This window comes from Electrona antarctica (genome assembly GCF_951216825.1).
Source record: "Electrona antarctica genome assembly, chromosome: 10".
Taxonomy (NCBI): domain Eukaryota; kingdom Metazoa; phylum Chordata; class Actinopteri; order Myctophiformes; family Myctophidae; genus Electrona; species Electrona antarctica.
Genome location: NC_136791.1, coordinates 26,786,600 through 26,804,009, shown reverse-complemented (window position 1 = coordinate 26,804,009; position 17,410 = coordinate 26,786,600). Strand labels below are relative to the sequence as shown.

Sequence of the window (17,410 nt, the reverse complement as noted above, 5' to 3'; positions counted from 1 at the left end):
ACGGGTCACCGTCGTTCGCTTCCATTGCGCGGGGTCCGGAGACAAATAGGTCCCGTCGCGGGGACAGACAGGACAGGACAGTGGCGGGTTTGTTGTTGTCTCGCTTTAAATAACAGCCTATAATAACCTTGTCTGCGGGGGACGGAGCGCAGACTTCTTTCTTCGATGTCTTATTATTTCGCGGCGGGACCGTCAGCGTCAACCTCCCCGCTTCTGACTGACTGATGGTAATAATGCTGCCCAGCCCGGTCATAACCTCATCCACCACGCCTTTCTCCGTCAAGGACATCTTGAAGCTGGAGTTACAGCAGTCCCAGCAGCAGCAACAGCAGCTGTTGTTCTCTCGGCTGCAGCAGGGTTTTGCCCACCAGCAGCCCCCGGGAGCTCTGCTGCAGCGCTCCTACTCGCCCCCGTCCTGCATGCTGGCCGACAGGGACAGCACCCCCAGCCCCGGCTCCGGCTCCCAGGGCCTTTCGGAGAGCGAGGAGAGGATGTCCTCCTCCTCCTACCTCAACCCGCTGTCCGCGGTGCAGGAGCGGCTCGCTCGGTCAGCTCTGCCGGGAGAGATGTTCACAAACTCGGCGCTGCAGCAGGCGGGGCAGCATGGGGGGCACCCGGCAGACCTGCGTCTGGAGACCGAGCAGGAGAACCTAGACACCAGTGAGTATAGCCTATAGCTTTTATTTTATTTTATTTTGTTTTGTGTTCATTTGAATTGATGGGAGAATTAATAAATTCATATCCATCTCCTTTTAATTCAATGTTCTTTTTAGATTGAAATAGGGATTTTGGTAGGTCTATATATAGCCCATAACTGTGATCATGTGACCACATGATTATTAGTTAGGAATTGTAAAATATAGCCTGTATTTGCCAAATAATGTAATTAATTATACGTCTACTTTGCAGGAGACGCAAAAAATATTGCTGAAATGTGTGTTCATTGTTGCTTGTGCTATTGCTCATTCTCCTCTTAATTGATAACAATCTGTGTTAACAACCATGGGGCTTTCCTATAGCTGTCATTGAATTGTATATACCGTAAGGTGTTATTAGCATGGCAGCATAGTATAAAGTGTTAATTTATCGTAATAACTCTGAGAATATACAAATGTAACCAAATGCACCCTATATGAGCATTTGGTTACATTTGTATACTGAGAGTAACATTTTGTTTGTCTAGTTGTATGACTGTTGAATGTGTATTGGACCGCAATGGAAACACATAAGCCTCTGGCTTTTTGTGTCATCCATTCGGCGCGTTTTTAACTCTGCCTGCACGCGCCTTTAATCAATGAAGCACTCAATCAATCAACCAATCAACCAATAAATAAATCAAAAACGATTGTCCCCGCATGCAGAGAGCAGCAGCGGTGTCGCCGCGATGCGAGGAGGCGACATGGACGGCGACATGGACCCCGCCGGGGAGGAGGAGGTGAAGGCCGGCGGCAACAAGCAGCAGAGGACCCGCAGGAAGCCCCGCGTGCTCTTCTCCCAGGCGCAGGTGTTCGAGCTGGAGCGGCGCTTCAAGCAGCAGCGCTACCTGTCCGCCCCGGAGCGGGAGCACCTGGCCGCGTCGCTGAAGCTCACCTCCACGCAGGTCAAGATCTGGTTCCAGAACCGGAGGTACAAGTGCAAGCGGCAGCGGCAGGACAAGAGCCTGGAGATGGCCGGCCAGCATCACCACGCGCACCACCACCACCACCACGCACACCACCACCCGCAGCCGCCCAGGCGAGTGGCGGTCCCGGTGCTGGTCCGGGACGGGAAGCCTTGCCTCGCCGCCGCAGCCGGAGCCCAAAACTATAACACCTCGTACGCGGTGGCGGCGGCGGCTCCGAACCCCTGCTATGGCTACAACGCCTACCCGCCGTACACCTACAACAACTCGGTCTATTCGAACACTTATTCGTGCACGTATTCCAGTCTACCCACTTTGACGCCGAGCAACGCGAACGCGTTTATGAATATGAATTTGGGGAACCTCGGCGGCGCACAGTCTCAGAGCCAGGTTCCCCAAGCTCCGATAGTCACGCCCTGCCAAGGAACTCTGCAGGGCATCCGGGCATGGTAGCCTCAGACAGTGTTATTAAATATGTTGTATAACCTACATAATTTCAGTATGGAGCCACAATCACACGTTTGATTCGACAACCTTCCTGGCTTGGAAGTTGGAAGCACCCAGAAAATCATGGACACGTATTGCGACTCATCCCAGAGACGTTCACTTGGCGATAAAGATTACTTTTTGCTCATGGCAGAAAAGGACGCACAAGGAATATAATAGTCAGAGAAATAACCACGCAGTGACATATACTGACATCTATTCACTTTTCGAACATATAGGATATATATGTCATCAAACCAATACATTACAGGTGGCGGTGGCCTTCTGTCTTGACTTTGGGGGCTACTGTCGCTTGGACAGTTTTCCTGCGGAGCCAAATCGGACGTATAGGCTGTCAAACTACATTGTAAAATTATCAGTGTTAATTTAATAGAAATTTAGAAATTAACGCAGATGGTTTTACTATGTGTATAGCATAGGTTAAAGTTTAACGTGATTTGAATGTTGCCGATATAAAGCAATTTGACGTATTGTTTTACAACATGGATGACCATGTGCAGCTGATGAACAAAATGATGGAATTCATCCATGACCAGAATAGGCTACACATCAAATTAAATGTTTGTTTTCGTCAATAAAATAAATTGCATTGTATTTTTGCTTTTTTATTTTATTTGAAATCTGATAGGCTATAAAGTTTAGAATCTTTACATAAAGCACAAATTAGATTAGCATTTTATCCTATATAGCAGATGTATTAAACAGTGAGTGATGTGAATCAAGTAAAACTGATGACGCTTTCATAGTTGTTGTTTTTCATGTTAGAAATTTTCAATATGAAAACATTTCATATTCATATCTGCATTGTGCCTTTCTAATTTGCTGTGTGTGTGTGTGTGTGTGTGTGTGTGTGTGTGTGTGTGTGTGTGTGTGTGTGTGTGTGTGTGTGTGTGTGTGTGTGTGTGTGTGTGTGTGTGTGCGTGCGTGTGTGCGTGCGTGCGTGTGTTTTGTGCTTTTTATATGCTCATTAAACCATAATTGTTTTACCCAAAAGGGGGGAGGGGCGGGATATTTAACCCTATGCTCAGATTTTTCAACAGCAGTGCATTCAATTGCTATCTCATATTCTCATTATGCTATTATTAATTTAATTTAAATTGTACATTATATTGTACATTTAAATAAAAGTATAGTAGCCTATATAAATTATTCCTTAAGGACATTCTCTCCAGCCAAATGCCGTTTTCTTGTGAGAACTCTTGTAGCAGGCAGGCAGGCAGGCAGGCAGGCAGGCAGGCAGACAGACAGACAGACAGACAGACAGACAGACAGACAGACAGACAGACAGACAGACAGACAGACAGACAGACAGACAGACAGACAGACAGACAGACGGACGTGGCTCTGAGACGAGAAGCAGAAGCAGAGAGAATGTGGTGTCCGCTCAGGACATTAACCAGACGGAGAGGAGTCAGAGGAGTCACTCACGACAAGCTCACTTTAGTCTGGTCACTCACTCACTCAGTCAGTTCTGCGGGGCTTTGCCCTGCATGTTTACTATTTTTAGTAGGCTACATCTGAAATCAAATATAGCGTCATAGACTATAGGCTACTAATGTAATTATGATTATAGGATTATTATTATTATTATTATTATTATTATTAGTAGTATAGTAGTAGTAGTAGTAGTAGTATAGGCTAAAGTAGTAGTAGTAATATAGCATTCATATTAAGCCAAATCACAATGTTTTAAAAGGAACCCTGGCTAATATGACAAATATGCCTTAAAACATTATACTTGCCCTCTATAACTAAAATTAAAAATTAAAAACACTTTAAATATTTTATTTCTTTCATAAATACAGAATCTTTCACTCAATAGGAACTGCTCCTGTCGCACGTTGATTATGTCATATGTCTTATGTGTGGTCCAGCCCTATGGAATATATGGAATGCACATGCTAATAAAAAGTAATAAAAAGTATCCTTAGGAAGCATAAAGTTGTTTTTTATTAGCATATTAATTCCATACATTCCATATAGGGCTCGACCACATGGATCATATGACATCATCAACTTGCGACAGGAGCAGTTCCTATTGAGTGAAAGATTCTGTATTTGTGAAAAAAAATACAACATTTTTTTATTTTAGTTGTAGAGGGCACGTTTTAAGGCATATTTGTCTCATTAGCCAGGGATCCTTTTAAGACAGACAACAGCAGTGAACAAAATTAAATGGTTTTTTTTAAACATCAGCACACACGCACGCGCGCACGCACGCACACACACACACACACACACACACACACACACACACACACACACACACACGGTCTAATTGGAGTCAATAGGGCTAAACAAACGCCCCCTCCTCCTATAGGCACGGTCCGAATAGCAGACGCTATTAATGGAGATGAATGGCAGCGTAAACAAAGTGTTTGTCTCCTCTCTGCCGATAGATAGCCTTCATGCCGGATTGCCGGCCACTTCCCCTGGCTACTGGCTACTGCGCTGCCGGTACAACATACCTGGTGTCAGGGCCTTAAGTGCCAGAGAGTCCCCAGTGTAAACAGAGCTGGCGACAGGACGGCTGTGCCTCGGGACGCCGGCCTGCACACACACAGTGAGAGAGCAGTGATTGCTATCTATCTGCTCAGCTCATCCTCCTCCTATATATAATAGGCGTGGAGGACTTTTCCCAAAACAACACACCACCATCCCATGGTAACCAAGTAGCCTATATATATGGCTATATATTCCCGAGCAGTGCGGACGGACTACTTTTATGGTTCACAACTCGAGGCAAAATCCCAGTTTATTTTCCTGCACTTAAAAATATACATATTCAAAAAAAATAATCTTTCTTTCTTTTGTTAAGATATTTGAAATTATTTTATTAATTCATTCATTTATTCAAGAAATTCCATAAAGTGATTCAAAGGTAAATTTGGTGTCTCCCGGGATACAGAAATACAATCAGTTAATTAAGCTCCAATTCAAAAATAGTAAATAGCTGATCTGCAGGCATAGGCTAACAAGGTGTGAGCAATTTTAGAATATTTATGGAATTAAAATAAATACATATTGTTGAAAACTTCTGAAACGTGTTTATATACGTGTTATATATATATATACATACACACACACACACACACACACACACACACACACACACACACACACACACACACACACACACACACACACACACACACACACACACACACACACACACACACACACACATATATATAGTATATAGTTGTTTTTTATTTTAAGCAAACATGGAATGTTTACACACGACACACGACATGTCTTGTCATTTCAATAATGATGTTATTTCAATTATTGTAATATATAGGCCACTGGGGGGAAATAATTAACATGGCAACACAATGACCACCAATTATCGAAAGAAAGGAGACAATTAACAACTTCATCTTTTTGTTGTTGTTGAACTGACGTGATCCGGGATGGGAAACGTAACGTTATACACGGACAAAAATCATCATTCTGAACCCCTGCAGCTTTTACTTTGCTCTGCAGCATTTCTGTGATTTCGTAGCATATCTGCGTGTTTTGACACTCCTGCTGCAAGAAGAGATGTGTTTAGTCAGAAGAAGAAAGAAGAAAAAGAAAAAGCAGGAGGATCACTATCTGTCAACACATGCACATCAATGAAGGGTATAGGTCTGATTGCGTAACGTGTAGGCGTGCGCGCGTGCGTGTGCCTGTGTGTGTGTGTGTGTTGTGTGTGAGAGGACAGACAGACAGACAGACAGACAGACAGACAGACAGACAGACAGACAGACAGACAGACAGACAGACAGACAGACAGACAGACAGACAGACAGACAGACAGACAGACTCAACTTTAGTTTTGTTTTGTTTTGTTTAGAGTAATGGACCACACGGTGGCGCTATTTACCTCTTAGTCCCTAGTAGCCTATACTGCTGTCTACATGCCTGCACCCTGCATGACTCTGTCTTGCTGCAAGCAATAATCATTATAGGATTATAGATGTGCCATGATTATAATCTCCCGTCAATATCAATTATTCAATTACTCCTTGTCCTTTAATTGTCCTAAATAATGCTAATTGGATATAATTATTCTTGATTGGTCAATTTGGTCCATTAGAATTGTTGGCCTGTAATGTCATGTCAAGTAGGCTATTCTACGACTGTGTTTACCAATCAGCGACAATTTATTTGAATTGTTACTTTTTTAACTATAAGTGTGGACAGTGGCCAGGATCAGGATTTGTTGGATATAGGCCTAAATCACAATAAACTTATCTAAGCTTTATAGACAAGGCCACAAGTAAATAAAAACATGTAAAGCCTATATTACGCTGCACTGCTCGGTTTTTTGTTTTGTTTTTACTGATGCTATGCATGGTGTTTTCTCTTTTTTTATCGGTGAAATGCACATCTTCCATATATCCTTAATTCATATCAAGTCTCCAATAACAATAAACACATAGGACTATAACTTGGGCCAATTTGTCTGGTTTTAGACTCCTGTGCACACAGCAAAATCATCTTTATATATTAATTTCCAAAAGTGAATAACCACATAAATCAATCAGGGTTAACCACTTAAGCCCTATATTATTATAGTAAAAAGGTACCATAGCTGAGTTTACAACAATCTATAGCGGTATAGCCTACTAGTTTTGTCCCGGCAACACAAAAGCTTCGCTGGAAATCTCCCATCTACAAGCTCACAAAGCGTTGCAATGCCACGCAGTGTGAGCTTGTAGTCTACAAGCTCACACTGCGTGGCATTGCAACGCTTTGTGAGATCTACAAGTTGTAGATCTGTCCAGAATATGGACGCAACAATACTGATCAAGGAGGGCGGGGCCCAGTGGTGAGCACCAGACAGCCAATGAGCGGCTGCCTGGGGCTGAAGCGGCAGAGAAGTCTTCTTAACGCAGTCTTGACACAGCGGTGCCGCGGTGTGTGTGTACACTACATCAACACGCCGGGAGAGGGACCATGATGCAGCTCTCCACCACAATTAAATCACACAAGGCATGAAGCGGTCGCGTTTAATAAACCATCGCATTGATGACGAGGGATCGTTTGCTTCTGATGTGGATCTGTGTGACTGTGAAGTGAACGCATCACGCAGGCACATACATCATACTTGACCGGCGTCCTCCTCCCGGCGCGGCTATGATGACTCTAAACGTGTCCCCTTTCTCCATCACCGACATCCTGCTGGATGCCCCCGGCCTGTCCAAGAGGATTAAGCCCCAGCATCATCATCATCATCATCATCATCACCACCATCCAGGGAACCCGGCGGCGTCACTGCAGCTCCGCGCGGCGTCAAACGACCCGAACACCTGCTGCGACAGCGGCGGAGGGTCCGGGGAGCTGCAGGAGAGAGGTACCGGCAACAGGGGGGCTTTTAGGGGACTTGGCTTATTGCCTCTTGAAGATCATGTGAATAATAAGACCCGTGTCCACCTTGGATCCAGAAACACCACCCCGCCATCTGAGACCTGCAGCGAGGAATCCACGACGGGGGATGAGACTGAATACATTGCGCACAGAGAAGGTGAGGCATTTTGTTATTGTTGTACAGTCAAGTGTGGTGTGGACCCTGCTGAGAGAGAGAGAGAGAGAGAGAGAGAGAGAGAGAGAGAGAGAGAGAGAGAGAGAGAGAAAGGGAATCTAAATCACGAGTTTGGACTTTCAACAATGTTCATTTTTAACCTTAGCATAGGCCTTGTTATTTGCCAGAGGAAGGAAGCTTCTCTTCAGTGTTAATAAGATTTTAGACCACTTTGCGTTAAGAAGTGGCCTGCAGCCTTCATTTATGTTTAGTGTGAGTTTGTTTCCGCTTGAGCGCCACATGCCACGAACTGTCTGGAAACTATATGATGACAGCCAAGTTTAGCCTCAACATATAGACACGCATACGTCTCTGAAATAATGAGCAGGTTTCCCATAAGGCAAACTATTCATGTCAATCAGACATCAGTCTGATTGACGTTTGTCTATAATTTGTGACTTTGAACATGCTGTGCATTGAGTTATGAGAAAATATATGATCTTCGGTGAGCGACACCGCCGTACGACGAATATAAACATGTTCTTATTTGGGGGTCCTTGCCAGATCTCACCACAAGGCCTTATTATTATTATTATTATTATTATTATTATTATTATTATTATTATTATTATTATTATTTTGTCTTCTTCTCACAGACACTGCAGACAACAAGCGACCTCACTGTCCGAGCGGCGACGAGGAGCGAGAGACGGGCCACTTCGGAGCCGACGAGCAGCGCTCCAAGCCCGGCAACAAGAAGCGCTCCAGGGCGGCCTTCTCCCACGCGCAGGTCTACGAGCTGGAGCGCCGCTTCAATGTGCAGCGGTACCTCTCCGGCCCCGAGCGGGCCGACCTGGCCGGCGCCCTGAAGCTCACCGAGACCCAGGTGAAGATCTGGTTCCAGAACCGGAGATACAAAACCAAGCGGCGGCAAATGGCGGCCGAGTTGGCCGCGTGCGGCGGCGGCGGCTCCATCATCGCGCCCCACCCGGCCGCCGCCGCCGTGATGGCGAAGAAAGTGGCGGTGAAGGTTCTGGTGAAGGACAACCAGAAACAGTACCGGGTCAACGGACTGCAGGGCCCCGTGCCCGGTCCCACTCCCACGGGCCTGCCACTGTACCAGTGCTATCAGTACCACCACCCTCCGTACTTCACTTTCACACCCTGGATGGCAAACAGCACTTTATGTGGAGCAGGGATGCATTGAAGACTATAAGCGATGGGAGTCTATAGCCTGCACTCGAGAGGCAAGAAGCCGATTCATGAAAATGTAGGCCTACACTGTACAAATCCTCAGCGTCCATTTAACTCCGAGAGACGTGGACAAATATACTAACCAAACGGGTCCATTTTGGTTGCATTTGTAGCCTGCACAATTGGAGTTTAATACAAAGGGACATAAATGAACACTGAACTGTGATATTATACCCCGGATTCGGCCTTCTGAGACAATATGGACATTTTGGTGTATACATTTGAGTCATAGGCATATTCAACAAATAGGCAACGCTGTCCTATTTTTTTTTAGTAATGGTTGGATGTAGTCTACTTTAATTGCGCGCGAAATGTCGACATTAAATCCCAATAAACACATTCAATGGTGTCACACTCACAGGCACTGTTTAAAGACAAGCATTTATTATCATCAGTTATTTAAAATACTCAGTCTCATGCTATTTACACTGTAGTGGGTTTATAAAGATGGGATGTTTTTTTTATGATTTTAGACTTTTTCAAATCGAATAATGTGAGAATAAGTTAGTGATGCATGCTAAAAAATGGTTTAAACAAAATCCGTGGGTTATTTAAGATTCTTTCACTGAAGCTTAATTTAGCTATAATTTATGTCTTTAGAGTGTTTTGTCATGGCTTAAACGCAAAACAAAAAACATTAATTATAGATTGATTAGGCCTACTTCTTTATCGACCATTTCTCCTTTCTGGAACGGGGTTTTGTGACATTTGTCTAACTAAGCACATTGAACATTTGTTAAAAATAAATAAATGACAGGATTTATGAAAACTGTATGAAAAAGTATAATAAAACAGGTGAGAAGAAACCCTGGGCCAGCGGTTGTTTCAACGTATCATCCCCATTCCCCACCACCATATCATTCTATAGCCTTTCTTTGGGTTGGCTGCTTGCCACGGCAGAATGACACACATATAAAGGTCACCGTCAAGCCTGTTAACGCTCGTTTTCGGTTCCCTTTATCCTGTTTTAACCGTCTATCCATTAGGCCTAATTTCAATTTGTGAGAAATATAGAGAAGTCGACAACACGGATTCATTAAAAAAAAAGAAGGTCTATTTTTTTTTATGGAATTACTGATGTAACGAGAGAGAGAGAGAGATTGTAGCCAAGAGTTTGTTTGTTGGACAATGAGGAACTGCCACATCATGCATGCCTGGAACCTGGAAGTCCAATTCGGCAATCCGGAACTTATTAAAACGAATAAAACGTTAAAAAACAAAAAAACAAACAAAAAAACAATCTCTCCATATCCCGCCATGATAATGATGGTATAAAAATATTCGGATATTCCGAATGCTTGCATTTGATGCTTTAAGTCGGCATGTATTGTTCTATATTAGCACCAGTTGAACACATAGGCTTTGAAAACAGAAGATCTGCAAGCTCACAATGCATGCATGACGCATTGTGAGCTTGTAGATTTTTAATATAAAAACAATCCTGAACAAATAGGCTATATGACACATTTTGAACAAAACTTGCATGTGCCGGGGGTCTCTGGCACCCTTTCAGAGAGGTCAGCATGGTGTTTTGAACAGTGTTTGGTATAGGCAGCATGCAGCTGCATGCAGGGCCAAATAAGCCATTGGGCCAATGGGACCGTGGCCCAGGGGCCCTTGGCTCTCAGGGGCCCTTCAGGGAAAATGTAATGCTCTGTAATGGGTTTGAGGCCCTGAAAAAAGCTCCTGGGGACCTTCATTAGCCATTGATTTTGTTAAATTTAGGTCAAAAATTTGATAAAAACACAAAAAACTTGAAAATTCTAGGGGGGGCCCCAAATATTGTACCGGCCCAGGGGCCCTTGTGGGGGTTAATCCGTCCCTGGCTGCATGAGTCAGAGAGGGTCAATAGAGCGTTCATGGAGATGTTGCCCCATATCCAGCCAGCCAGCCAGCCGGGCATGACATGAGACAAGATCACATTCATCTGAAGAGACTACACCCTCATCCCACACAAATACACACAGCCACCATGCACCATGGCCTGATACGAACGTAAACAAACAAACCTTTACATGAGGTGAACTTGGCCTGGCTCTAGAAGCTTTAAGTTAGAGTGTGATTATAAGATTCTACACCTGTGGTTTTCAACCGGTGGTCCGGGGACCACCAGTGGTCCTTGAGGGGGTTCCAGGTGGTCCCCAGCTAAATGAGTTGTTAACCAAATTACAGGTCCGTTCATTTTACACGCTCAGGAGTTAAATTATTGTTAAACATATACTTAATTTACAAGTCTACACAATTAGAGAATGTAAAAGAATTGTCATTTTGATCAATGTTTCCCTGTTACATCTCATGGTACACCAATACAGCATGGAATTGTGGACAAAATCTTATCCAAAGGGAACAAAATAGTCTAAATGTCTGAGAGGCTAAATGTCATCAAATGGTGGTCTGTGACTCAAATGCCCAATAATTAATGGACCTTGATATGAAAAGGGTTGAAAACCACCATTCTACACCAAAGAGACTTAGCTGTGATAGATCTATAATTGCAGTAGCCATTGATCAGATCAGTTTCCTGTGTATGTATTTTTCTTATCCATATAGTCTTTTCTCACGCACGCACGCACGCACGCACGCACGCACGCACGCACGCACGCACGCACGCACGCACGCACGCACGCACGCACGCACGCACGCACGCACGCACGCACGCACGCACGCACGCACGCACGCACGCACACACACACACACACACACACACACACACACACACACACACACACACACACACACACACACACACACACACACACACACACACACACACACACACACACACACACACACACACACACACACACACACACACGTGGACCAGTTATTGTTTAGATTGGATTTCCTGCAATAATCCCAGAAAATAATAAATTAAACCCACTGCAACATAGTTCAAAAGGGCACGAGAGCAAAAACAGATATAGTTTCCTCCTCCCACATGCAACGAGCTGCTAGGTAGGTAGAACGGATCACAGTGCCCATGCAGGCCTGGCAGCCGCCCAAGCCTCATTCATCTCTCTCAGATCAGAATAACCACTTTAAGCTATCACAAGTGGCTGGCATTGTGCACAACAGGTCCTTGGGAGGGAGTGAAAACAAATCTCTTTGAGACGGTTCAACCGTGACTAACAAGGGCATTTATCACAATTTAGTATGATTATTTACATGGAACTCCAGGATGTATCAGTTTAAGTGGTAATTGGCTGTTGGGAGACAAAAATATATGTATTGCATCACTGAAATGGAAAGTATAGTAGTAAATGGTAAATGGTGCATTTATATAGCGCCTTTATCCAAGGCGCTTTACATAGATTGTGCATCAATTCACCCATTCACACACACATTCACACACCGATGGCGGCGGAAACCATGCAAGGCACCAACCAGCACATCAGGAGCAATTAGGGGTTCAGAGTCTTGCTCAAGGACACTAACTCTGGGTGAGCCCGGGTTCGAACATAGGCAACCTTGCGGTTACCTGAGCCGCCGCACTAGTAATGCGTAATGCGTTTCAGCTCCAAACACTAGCTTTTCTATCTGGAATTTTAACCATTCTATGGTGATAGTATGTTATAACCAGTAAGACGCCCTGAGGGCGAGAAGCGACCTCGCCCTTTCTGGGTGACGGCAGACTGCTGGGCGAGCGCTGGCGCTTTGGCATGGGGGGTCAGATCAACATATGGAATTAATTCTGTACTTGCCATATATGGAGCGTGTCTTGAGTGTACATGGGTTTGATGAGGTCAGATCAACATATGGAATGTCAGAACAGGAAGGACAGGTGGGGAAGGATCAACATATGGAATGTCAGAACTCAGAACAGGTCAGCTCCATATGGAGCTCTAAGGGTTTGAGGTTTGAGGTCAGATGTAGAGTTGCTGGCAGGCTATGCAGATCTAGGTGATGAACCAGTCTTCTCCATATGTATGGAGGCGTGATGTCACAAGGCGTGACCATGGAGGTGTGATGTCACGAGGCATGACCATATATGGAGGTGTGGGGTGACTGACTGACAGACAGGAGATGCAGGTTCTCATAGTAAATGCGACCTATACGGTCACAATAACTACCACACATATACTGCTTCAGAGGGTGGTATTCCTATACAACTCATAATATCTCCCCAGAGATTCCACTGCTTGGCCAGGGGCAGAAGTTCGGTCTCCTATATGCAGGAGAACAGGGTTTAACTTCCATGTATAGGACATGAAACATAGGCATTTCAGTATACCAAATGTGGGCTGTATACTTATCCACAATGCTGGAATTGGAAAAGATATGGCCAAAGCGACAGTATCTCTATAGGCTATATCTTATCTGTTCAACAGTGGACTCTTTTTCAACTTGACAAAGAGCTGCATGCAGGTTGTGCAGTATAAAAACAAAAACATTGCCTTGACTGACAGAGGCAACCAGAAGCAAATAGGCTAAATTGTAAATAAGATTAATTTCAAATTGAATGCAACCCCTACAACACCTCTGTGTCTATGCAGACAGCCACATGTCTCAACTCAATGCATAAATCACTGCTTTGCTTGTTTTTCACCCCTGTACGCCGCAATTCTGCATGGGCCCCTATAAGCACTAGCCGAGTCTTTAGTCTTCATCTGATTACGCTCACGTCTGGCTCGCCTGAGGCCCTGCTTGCACTTTGCATTGTGGGAATAGATCCAAAGCCATGCAGAGAGTGTGCAAATATGTACACTCTCAGTGTTAAATTGATATACGCAGGATTTTGCAGTCCAGTGACGGAGTCACATGCATCCGTGTTTATGTATAAATAATATGTAATGCACAAGTATGTAAACATGTCCTTCTGAGAGGGAGTTCAAGCTTTTCATGAATAGGCTCGTAAAAGCAGAGAGATAGTGACATGAGGAAGAGTGGTAGAGGGGGAGAGAGAGCAGGGAGAAAGATAGGAAGGGAGAAAGAGAGAGAGAGGGGAAGAGAGAGAGAGGGAGGGAGAGAGAGGGGAGAGGAGTGGGTTAGAGAGAGAGGGGTGGGGAAGAGAAAGAGGGTGGGAGAAAGTGGGTGAGAGAGTGAGATATATATTATATAGCAGGAGCGAGGGAGAAAGCGGGAGGAAGAAAAAAAAGGCAGAGACAGGGAGAGAAAAAGTGAAGAAAGAAAGATTGAGGGAGAAACGGGGAGAGAGAAAGAGGAGGGAGAGAGAAAGTGTGAGAGAATGGAAAAGTGAATGAGAGAGAGAGAGAGACCCAGACAGTGGCATTGACAGAAGAATGCCCTGCTGCTCTGCCCTGCATGTGGAACAATGCTTACAATGGTCCATTCTTGCCTCCGTTTCCTGACGTTTTAACACGCCCGTCAAAAGAGCGGCAGCGAAAAGGTGATGCGCCGCTTATTAACGCCAGTGGAAACAGTTAAGCCCCCGGTGTCTTTCATGTTTCCACTCAGGTAGCATATTTCTCAAGATAAGTGGAATGTGTGCAGCTAGGGCGGGGCTGCTGCACGCCACACACACACGCGCGCGCGCGCGCACACTCGCACACGCACGCACACAAACACAAACACAAACACGCACTCGCACGCACATGCACACGCACACGCGCGCACACACACACACACACACACACACACACACACACACACACACACACACACACACACACACACACACACACACACACACACACACACACACACACACACACACACACACACACACACACACACACCCCTTTTGGTTTTGAGGAGCCATGCCTGGCTGCTCCCCTTAAGACACATTGACAGAGTCAACTGATGCGACAGACGTCATCACGCCATTTCCTGTACACTTAATTGTAACGATAATTGTTTATTGTAAAGAGCCTCTCTGAGCTCAACGGGATTATCTTCCTTTCCTATACACACAATGCCTGTATAGGCACAGCCACGCAGTCGTCTAGAATAGATGTAGCCTACATGCCATTGAACTGAAGCATGGGAGGCTGGGAGCGGACAGCCCATGATACTTTTCACATCAACCATTGTGTTCAATGTTGATTGCATGCTATAGCAAGGCTAACACGACAACTGGCTGCTTGCCTTGGGAAAGGAGAGAGAGAGAGAGAGAGAGAGAGAGTGTGTGTGTGTGTGTGTGTGTGTGTGTGTGTGTGTGTGTGTGTGTGTGTGTGTGTGTGTGTGTGTGTGTGTGTGTGTGTGTGTGTGTGTGTGTGTGTGTGTGTGTGTGTGTGTGTGTGTGTGTTGGCGTTAATGCGTTGGCCCAGGGCAGACATAGGGCAGGACTCAGGAAGGAGAGAGGTCATGGTTAATACCTCTGTTTAGAGACAGATCTGCTCCTCTTTGACCCCTGTCTCCTAAATGCATTATCTCTCTCTCTCTGTCGCTCTCTCTTCTGGACACACACGCGCGCGTGCGCGCGCACACACACACGCACGCACGCGCGCGCACACACACTCACAAACACGCGTGCACACGTTGCAAATAATCCCACCCAGAGGACTCATCATGCATGTTCCAGAAACTATTAGCAGATAGCATCAGTGCATGTAGGAATGTAAACATTTACAGTAAAACCATAAGACATCAACTCCCGCTGGGGAAGACACATCCATCACACACCATCCACGCCATCCCCCACCACCCACCACAGAGGACTTGGAATCGAATTAGACCCGTCGTCACCGTGGCACAATTTTATGATTTGTTTTTCATCAGATCGTGTAAGTGGACTAACATCGTTCTGTTAGGCGTGTCAACGATTCCATTAAAGTGAACACGGTTCAAGCGAACCATGTTTTGAACGCGTGACATTATTATTAAATCTATCAAACTCTATAAAATATAAAAAAATAAATGTCCTTTCTGTGCTATAGCCTGAGCTTATTGATATGATTTGGTCCGATATGGTCTTGGCAGAATTTCTGTAGGCTACTATACTTTCAATTTACATTAACCATGGAAGTCAAATTAGCCATTAGTAGTTACTAGTTGTACATCATGCATATTAACTATCAATCATTTATCCGGGGACCCCCTGGAACCCCCCATGAAGGACCCCATGAGGGATCCCCAAAGCATGTTAGATAGTGTTCTCATTCTACGGATATTTTCACTTCCAGGTGTTGTGCAAGCTGAGCATATTCTAGCATTGAGCTCCATATCTAATAAAAATGAAAAGTAGCAAATCTATAAGCTTTTGATGCTTGTGTGTGACGCTGTAGTATAGCCTGTGATCAAGCAGGGCATTCATTTACGAAAAAAACACAAAATGTTATAGAGGTTTCTGCCTGACATCGACAATATGGTTGTGTAAAAGCTATAGCAAGTGTGCTCTCCTTACACATATAATGGCAGAGGGGTCAGAGAGAGGATTAGGAAGGTCTGTGAGATGAGCCCACCCAGGGTCTCTATACGGAAAACAGGTTCATCACGAGTGGTTCCCAAACTGTGGTGCGTGCCGTGCACCCCTTGTGGTGCGAGGACGCCTTCTAGGGGGTGCATGCGCGACATGAAAAGGCTAATGGTGGTGCTATGGTTTTATTTTAAATATATGAATATATTATGCCAATATGACAAGAATATGCAGAATATAGCCTATGCTGCATGCCATATTCAGGTTCATATATGTGGATAAATAGGAAATATATGCAATTTATATTTCCGTGTGTGTGTGTGTGGGGGGGGGGGGGGGGGGGGGGTGTGTCAGCTAGGTCGGGAGGTAACAGGGGTGCATGGCCAAAAAGGTTTAGGAACCGTGTGTGTGTTGCATTTGACTTCACATTAAAATGAAAGTTGCTCCCAGTTAAAAGAGTGTAACAGACAGGTCTGTCAGACGTGTTGTTTCTGTATAGTGCTGTGTACGTGTGTATGTGCTGTGTACGTATGTGTAAGTGTTGTGTATTTGTGTGTGTGTTGTGAATGTATGTGTGCCTTTGTGGGAACCGAGCAATTGAGGGGAAATATTTGTTGAGCTTTTTATGTCCATAGATGGACAGCTGAAGAATAGGTTGATATTCTCCAACCTGCCCCATTTCCGCCCTCTGAGTACTCTCTGCTCTCATGCTCATCTCTCCCCCGCACAACGCACGAGCAAACGCACAAGCGTACACACACACACGTGCACACACGCATGCACGCACACCCGCTTACACACACTCCTCCAGAGCAGGCCAGAAGAATTCAAATGTTTTAATTAGTGGTGATAAGCGAAGACAAGGAGTGCATTGAGCAGCTCTGACACACAGCTCTGACACACAGCTCTGACACACACACACACACACACACACACACACACACACACACACACACACACACACACACACACACACACACACACACACACACACACACACACACACACACACACACACACACACACACACACACACACACACACACACACACACACAGAGAGAGAGAGATGTCTGCTATCAGTGGGGCTGATAAAGGAACTAATCAGGGCCTACTTGTAGCCTCTCACAACTGGCTGGCTGACTGCCCTTCACTGCACTCCACCTCCACACCTCCGCTCACTGAGAGAGAGACAGAGAGACAGA

The 17,410-nt window shown here is 45.1% G+C and overlaps 2 protein-coding genes across 3 annotated transcripts in view; both read left to right on the top strand.

The window, feature by feature from the left end:
• Positions 1 to 224: 224 nt before the first annotated feature.
• The window catches only part of LOC306930557 (homeobox protein Nkx-2.5-like), a gene marked incomplete at its 5' end in the record, with an annotated part of 401,119 nt that continues 383,933 nt past the window's right edge, over positions 225 to 17,410 (top strand). The window contains 2 exons of one of the 2 annotated variants that reach the window (XR_013790898.1): positions 225 to 660; positions 1,362 to 2,378. Coding sequence is in view for 1 of the 2 variants with exons in the window: in XM_079511582.1 (XP_079367708.1) it covers positions 225 to 660; positions 1,362 to 2,074 (1,149 nt within the window). Of the gene's footprint in view, positions 661 to 1,361; positions 2,408 to 17,410 lie in introns of those variants that run through there. The other variant, XM_079511582.1, reaches the window with a different exon arrangement.
• Positions 7,051 to 9,685, top strand: nkx3.3 (NK3 homeobox 3). The gene is made up of 2 exons (XM_079511583.1): positions 7,051 to 7,640; positions 8,294 to 9,685. The coding sequence occupies exons 1-2, from the start codon at positions 7,253 to 7,255 to the stop codon at positions 8,842 to 8,844; spliced, it is 939 nt and encodes a 312-aa protein (XP_079367709.1). The 5' UTR covers positions 7,051 to 7,252; the 3' UTR covers positions 8,845 to 9,685.